Source organism: Alligator sinensis, unplaced genomic scaffold, assembly GCF_000455745.1.
Source record: "Alligator sinensis unplaced genomic scaffold, ASM45574v1 scaffold118_1, whole genome shotgun sequence".
Taxonomy (NCBI): domain Eukaryota; kingdom Metazoa; phylum Chordata; order Crocodylia; family Alligatoridae; genus Alligator; species Alligator sinensis.
The window spans coordinates 2,490,256-2,498,006 of record NW_005841850.1 but is presented as its reverse complement, the minus strand read 5'-3'; the positions used below and the strand labels follow the sequence as shown (position 1 = coordinate 2,498,006).

Here is a 7,751-nt window from a genome sequence, read left to right as displayed (position 1 = left end):
GTTCAGCAGAGCACTTAAGCATAAGCCTCGGTGGGACTGAAGCGCTTTGTTGGACAGGGATGGCCTTGAGAACGGGCTTAAATGCCTTATTGCGCGGAGACATTGTTCTTCCTCACCTCCACAGTGACCTGTGGACGTGCAGCACTCAGGTAGGCCAGCTCGCAAGGTTGTCAGTGCTACTCCAGAGACAGCAGAGCTGATTTTCCAAGAAAGGAGCCCTGGCATTTGTTGGGGGTGGTGACCTTGTGTGTAGGTGGGAGAAGAGAGGAGACAGCACCGTACTCGCTGCCCGGGACCCCCCCCAAATGTAATGCCAGCTCCTGTGGGGAAGGCAGGCGACTGATGCTGTGTTGTACAAGCCACCTTGAAAAGTCATGGGCCTGAGCTGGTTTGCCAGGTAACTGTTCACGTAGGAAACTGGCTGGAATTCAGGAGCCAAAGCAAATGTTGTCTCGGGTTACGCTAAGGCCTGGCTGCTGACAGACAGGGGCTGGACAGGGCCAGAGCCTGCCTCTGGGTATCGCTCAGCAGCCAGCGATTCCCCCCCAGGCCTCCTGGGGTTCAGTTAACTTTGGACAGAAGACAAGCGCTGATGAACTGAAGAGGCGCAGCTTGCCCCTGCGTGGGGGGCTTTGCTGAGCGGAGGCCCCCTTTGGCCTGGTGACATTGCTGTCGCCTGGTAGCGATGGCGCTGGTCTATTTATGATGGTGTCGTGGGCCCAAGTCTCATTTACACCAAAATCACCGTTCCCTGCTCTGGCAACATGAAGTGGCGGTGCAGCGAGGTCGCTGGAGACTGGCCTCTTGCCTGTGGCTCTGCTGGTGTATTGGGAGAGGCGGCGTAAGGCCGGCAGAGGCGCTTCAGCTGCGCACGGTTGTGCACTGAGGCTGGAGGAGCAGATCCCGCATATTCACAGCTTTAGGTGCCATAAACCATCAACTTGATTCAGAAGCTGCCCGGCTTTCTGCAGTCAGAGAGAAGCTAGAATAACATTTCTCGAAGTCATTTTGTCTAACCTGTTAAAGTGGTCATATTTAAAACCCCCCCCCCAAAAAACTGCACTTTGCTACTAAATGTTATGGGAAGCCGTGATTCATGACCCCGCTGAGCCATTTCTGTCTGGCAGGAACTTTATTAAAGGCAACCCGAGCCCTGACACTCTCGCAGGTTGTAATCACTACAGGACACCGCGCCTGTCATGGCTCTCTTCTGTGAGTCGTATGCATGGGAGGGAGCAGGCGGCGCACCGGCTTGCTGCTCCAGAAGAGGTTCTTTGCTTAATGGGGCACAAATCAAAATAGTCCCGACGTGGCTTTGCCTGTCACAATCCCTTCCCTTAACTTTTGGAAGGCAGTATAAATTGCTATTCAGTAGCAGGGCGCTTCATGGGATAGGGCTCCCTCTGGATTTATTGCCATGGCTTTTCCATTAGTCTGCACAGGGAGGGCAACTTCTCTGGTTGTGGTGATTGCAGGATATAAAGCACGCGCCCAGGATATAAAGCAGTGCAGCGGAGAAAGGCTGGGTTGGTGCCATGCTTCCCCCTTGCACTCGCAGGGGAAAGGACTTGCATAGTTAGTGGCGGCTGTGCGTGGTGGTTTGTTAGCGTTATCCCGTGAAGTCTGAGTTGGGGGATGCGGTTGCATTGTGCTGAGCATACCAGGAAGAAGGTCCCTCCTTTGAAGACCCGGGTGTTGTCACTGGAGGAGCCAGCTCATGCGGCAGAGCTAGAAAGCCTTGACGTGTTGTTCACTGCTGTGAGGAAGCAGAGGGCAGAAACGAGGCTAAGGTCTTTGCACGCCCAGCCCGCAGCAGCGCTGTACATGGGCCTGCGTAGATGCCACCTTCCCAACCGGTAAAGCAAACTACACGCTGGAGCCAGAACTGCCGTTCGCAGCTTCGTGGCACTGAACCAAACGGGGGTGAACAAATGGTCTCCAGCTCTGGGGGTGGCTAGTGTCCTGCAGCCTCTGCCACCACGCGGGGATCACAACCTCCTGTCTAACAATGTTTTTGCTTTTTTAAAATGCTGTGCATCTCACCTTCCTCTGTTGGCTGTGCCCAGTGCATCATATGAGAGGCTCCTGGAAGGGCATCTTGTCCCAGGAGGTTCATCCTGTATTATCCTCTCCTCCCCTGACCCCCTTGGAACCCCCTTAGGGCATGAGCATAGTGGGGCTTTTGGTTAAAACCTTTACTTCGTTGGCAAGAGCTTTGCTGTGTAGACAAGGGCTTTGTGACCATCACTGCCTGCTCCACCAAAAGCCATGGTGCTCTAAGGGTGGGTATTTAAATACAGCAGTATCGTAATGTTGCTGCCTTCGTTTATGCATCTGCTGGGAGATATCCCTGTGCATGGAAGCATCTTAATGCTCTTAGGACTCCAAAGTTAACTCTGTGATTAAATAGCTGGGATGATCCACTGTTTCTCTGGAGCAAGAGAATCACTTGTCTCTGGTTTTTAATCGCCCTCCTGGCCAGGTTATGGTTCTCGGATGGAGGCTCCTTTCTCTGGGAAATAAATAAATAAACCCCAGGCTTGCTACAAAACCCCGAGGCCTTGAGATCTGGCTCAAAAAGAAAGAAAACCATTCCAAGATATTTAATTGTACAGGGAGCTTACAGGATTGATCGAGAGCTTAGCTTTTTACAATAGTCCAGTGAATAAGAAATGCTTCTGACAAACGATCAATGATAGGATAATCACTCTTTATCCCCCCCCCTCCTCATCGTTACCTTCTTTCTTTCAGGAGAACAGGGTTCAGAAGTCAAAAATCTTTATAGACGCTGCTTTTAAATTAAGCAGAAAATAGACATTGACATATTTGTTAATCTCACCTAAATCATTACTGGGCCTAGCTGGTTTGCTGTACAACAAGAGAGTGGCACAGAGGCTCAAATGCATGAGTGTTGCTGGCTTAAGTGCAGGTACTGCCATGAAAACCTGGGGGGGAGGTCGGGGCACAGAAATTATTATTCTTTTTTAATCCTGCAGCCATAAAACACAGCTAGCCTTAATTGAAGCAGCGCCACTAGCGTCTGACAGCACGGAAAAGACTTGCATCAGAGGCCACCTAAAAAGTGGTCTCTCAGCTGAAAAGGGATCTCTGTGGAGCAACTGCTGAAACTATCCTGATCGGTCTGCGTGCGCCTGCCTGCCTGCGTGTGTCAGCGTACATGTGTTTGTATGCCTGTGTGCGTGTGGGTGGTTGTAGGTGTGTGAGATGGAGCCCAATGATGATCTGACGGGGAAACTTCTACAGAAGTGCCGACTTCCCGTGTGTAGCAAGGACTGTCCGGCCACCGAACTTTGTACGGGCCTGATCCAAAGCTAGTTGTAGCCTTGCAGTCGGGTCCGTTTGCTTCTGTCCACGGTGCTGATGCTAACCAGGCTGTGCTCACGCCCGCGCTCCAGCTCCTTGATGCACTTCCAGACCGACCATCTTTGAAACTGGTCTTTGAAAGTGAAGGAATAGATAGGGCACAACTTGAGGAGGAAGTGTGGTGAGCCATCCTCTTCTTTCTCTCCAGCCCAACAGCCCCTTACAGTGCCAAACCCAACACTAGATGATCACGTTTCATTACACTTAATCTCACTGACATCACTTCACAAACCGTAAGGACTGAAGGAAGCTACAGTGGAGGTGCTCATAGCAAGCGCAGCACTGTAACAGCCAGATTCAAGGTACAAGTCAATAGCAAGGAAAGGAGTGCTGCCCACTGGCCAGGAAAAGGGGACTGAGAGTCAAGTCTTCTGCCTTTTACTCCAGGCTCTGCTGCTGATGCCCTCTGTTATTCACTCACCTCTTTGTGCCTGGGTTTGTTGTTGGCACACCGAGAACGTAATCACGCGTGTCTCTCTCTCGGGGCGGTGCAAGGTTGCATTGATGTTTATCCCGTGGGACAGGAGGTGCTCTGTTGTACAGGAGTGTTGGCATCCGCCCGGTGCATTGAGGGAGACCTGGTTACCATTTGACTTCTCAGTAGCAGTGGCCATGACATTGCACCAGGGTTGCTTGGGCCCTGCTGGGGGTGTGAGCAGAAGAACTGCCACATTTTGGTCGAGTGTTGAGTGCCACGTGATTGGGCTCCCAGTAGAGATGGCTCTGCACCATGGCTTGGTGCACACAGGGTTAAGGCAGCTTCTGTGGAGCTGCTTGTGCCAAGGCTGTGTTCAGCTCACTGCCTGAGTGGCAGCTGGTTCAGGAGCTCAGGTGTGGGGGACTTGGTTGCTTTCAAGAGTGATTTTAACAGGCCCTTCTCGGGGAAGGACAGGGCTCCTCTGAACTCTGTCATGCATGAGTTTACATAAATCCCAGTGCTCCGCTACTTGACGTTACTGTTCTGCTGCTCTTGTGGGGAGCTTCCTCCTGGGCAGGGATCACAGTGATGCTGCGTGGCAGAAGCACTAGCAAAGCTGTGCTGCCCAGAGGCAGTCCCAGGGGCTGCTGAGCCACAGATGCAATGGGGAAGGCTAAGGAAATCTCCTGGGCTTGGGACTTCATCATTTTGAGAGGCTGCCACCCCTGTGAGAGTTTGGGGGGAGGGAGCTGAATACATGGGTGATGATCTGAATTTTCACTTTGCAAATGTCATCTAACGCATCCTGAGCAGCTGGGCAATGCAGCATTATCCTCATTTCACAGGTGGGAAAACTGAGGCCCACAGAAGTGAATTGATGTAGCTGAGCCCAGCTCCACGCAGATCTGGGATTAGAGCCCCAGACCTCCCAATTCCCAGCTCCTCCAGACCATGCAGCCTCGGGGTGGCTACAGAAGACAGTGAGAAGTTGGAAGCAGCAGGGGAAGGGAGCCGGGATAGAAAACAGAGCAGAACAGCCATGGGTGGGGCTGTGAGCTGGAAAGTCCCGGGTCATCTAAAGACCTGGGTGGACTAAAAATGTTTCCTTGGAGAGCAGCGCTCGCTGTTTGCATGCATCTCTGGTTTGACCCTGCTGGGTCTCTACCAAGCCTTTCCGTCTGCTTCCAGGCACCCCGGAGCTCAGCCCGGCTGAGCGGAAGGAGCTGGAGACGAAGCTGAAGGAGCGGGAGGAATTCCTGACGCCCATCTATCACCAGGTGGCTGTGCAGTTTGCTGACTTGCATGACACGCCAGGCCGCATGCAGGAGAAAGCTGTCATCACCGTGAGTAGACTGGCTCCTCGCTCTTGGACGCTGTCACCCGGTTGTACACTCCGTGCAACAAAGGGAATCGGCGCAGGCTGAGAGAGACAAGTGCAGCCATGGCTTGAAGGCCTCTGAGCCCTAAGTAGGCACTGGCAGGAAGCAGCCTTGAGGCAGCTTGCACCCCCTGGGGTCTTGAGTGGGCCCGTCCCCAGGGCCACGTGACCATAGTTCACTTGGCTGCCACGCAGTGTGTGGAGCTGTGTTCCCAGTCCGTGGGCCAGCAGCATTTCCCTAGGCCACGTGGCCTTGTGGCCCTGTAGTTTGCAGCTGTGAGCCCCCAGCCAGTTGCTGTTCCAGGGAGCTCACCTGTAGCTTCCTTTTCCAGGCCAATTCTGCATTTAGGGGCAGGTATAAAGATACTAATGCGAGGTGCTCTCTGCTCGTGGCCAGAGCTGCTTTAGCAGCTACTGCAGTAGAGGAGCTATCTGGGAAACTCCAGGCCTGTTAGCTGCGGTGCTCAGCCTGACCTGTGCCAGCGGGGCAAGAGAAGAAGCACTAGAGTGGACGGATCCTGTCTTGCCCAGTGGGAGCTGGGTCTGGTGCTGGCTCTGCCCCCTCACCCATGTCCTCCCCTTCCCACATGTGCCTTGCTCAGGACATTCTGGAGTGGAAAACCTCCCGGACTTTCTTCTACTGGAGGTTGCGGCGCCTGCTGCTGGAAGACGTGGTCAAGAAAAAGATCCACGATGCCAACCCTGAGCTGACGGATGGGCAGATCCAGGCCATGCTGAGGCGCTGGTTTGTGGAAGTCGAGGGGACAGTCAAGGTAAGGGCAGAGTCTTTGTTGTAGGGCTGCTCCCCTTCCTGGGCGTGACACGGCTCGTTCCAGGTTCGAATCCAGATCCCCCTTGGCACCGACTCTGCAGACTTGCGGCTAGGGGAGGCAAGGTCAAAGGCATTGCAGATGCTTCCTAAAAGGCTGCTGGCCCAGGACTGGTACAGGGACGGCCCAAGGTGGTTGTGCAGGGATGAAGGGTTGAGGGTAAGGCTGGCTCTGTGCTGGGGCTGTGGGTGCCAAGGAGTTTCGTAGCTGGCCGCTGTTTCAAAGAACCTCTCGCTGGCTGCCCATGCTGATGCCTTCCTTTGTCATCTTGTAAGGGCTTTGCCAGCTCTTTCATCCCTTACACTGCTGAGGTTAAAGCTGGGAAATACTCTGGAGAAAGGAATTGCTCAAGCAAGGTTGCTTTTCTCATCAGGTTTGTACAGCAATGGGCAAAAGTAGCAGTACCCATGCGGCAATAAAGGGCAGCGTGTTTGTGAAATCAGCCCAGCCGCGCAGAGCGGGAGGCGCCAGTTTGACTGGCATCTGTCCATTGGTTGTAGCTGAGTGTGGATCCAGGATGTGTTTGGCTTGCAGGGCCTTGGGCAGAAGTTCATGTGGAAGGTGGCACTAGAAGTTCTGCTGATGGAAATGGAGCCGTACCAGTCGTGGGCTGGCTCAGGGAAACGTGCTGCCCTGAGGAAGTCGTAGGGAACAGGGAGGGGCTGTGCTGGGTGGGGAGCGGGTGGAGAAACTGCCCCCCAAAGAGCTGAGATTTGTCAAGTGCTTGAACTTTGGTTGAAGTGCAGAAGAAATGCCATGTTCATCACCACAGCTGGTGTGAGCCACCTCCTTAGCAGCAGGCTTCGCACAGGCCATGGACTGAACGAGTCCTGGAAACACAATCCCCTCTGATCCTGGAAGGCGGGGCGGCCTCTCCAGCTCACTGGTGGGAACGAACACGGAGAAAGCTGCATGCCGCGCCGTGCCCAGAGATCAGCGGGGGCAGCGGTCCCCAGGCCCCTGCCAGAAGCACGGAGTTCACCTTGCAATGCAAGGGGCGACCGGGGGGCGGCAAACCGCTGGTCTAGAGAAAGCGAAGGGAAACGGGATCTGTGTATAAAATCGATATATAATATAGATAAAACCCGTTCCCGGGGGTGGGGGGGCGGTATACAAGTGTGTGTGTATGTGTGTACTTATATATGTGTGTGTGTATACACACAAACGATATACACACGTTATATATGTACACAGACGTGTGTGTATACAATGTATACACACACGTGTCTGTGTATACACTGTATGTATACACTCTCTGTGTGTGTGTGTGTGTGTGTATATACACACACCTCCCCCCCAAACAAGAAAAAGGGATTTTTATCTATATTAGGTATAGATTAAAATATATAGGTTTTATATGCAAATCCTTTTTCCCTATGTTGTTATATATATAAAATCATCCCCTTTGTCCTCGTGGACTAAATGCACATAAATATATAGTATGTGTGTGTGTATAAAATCCTTTTCCCAGTTATAATATATAAATATATTTGTAAATCCCATTGCCCCTACTGCCTAAAAATCCCTTTTTCCTCTGACACACACACACACTTTATATGTGTCTCTCATATATATATATATAGAGAGAGAGAGAGAGAAAAATAAACGTGTGTATGTGTATTTATATGATATTATAATACTAGCAAATTGCCCGTCAAGAATGACGGGCAGGCAGCAGGGACGGCGCGCTGCCACCACTTCGTGCCCAGCCACGCTCAAACCCTCCCCCCTTCCCCGCCTT

The 7,751-nt window shown here is 52.6% G+C and overlaps 1 protein-coding gene across 1 annotated transcript in view; it reads left to right on the top strand.

Moving 5' to 3' along the window:
* ACACA (acetyl-CoA carboxylase alpha) overlaps positions 1-7,751 on the top strand; it is a 159,055-nt gene that overhangs the window by 135,531 nt on the left and 15,773 nt on the right. Inside the window, exons 52-53 of the mRNA XM_025210303.1 lie at positions 4,991-5,145; positions 5,783-5,953. Coding sequence (XP_025066088.1) covers positions 4,991-5,145; positions 5,783-5,953 — 326 coding nt within the window. The remainder of the gene's footprint in view (positions 1-4,990; positions 5,146-5,782; positions 5,954-7,751) is intronic.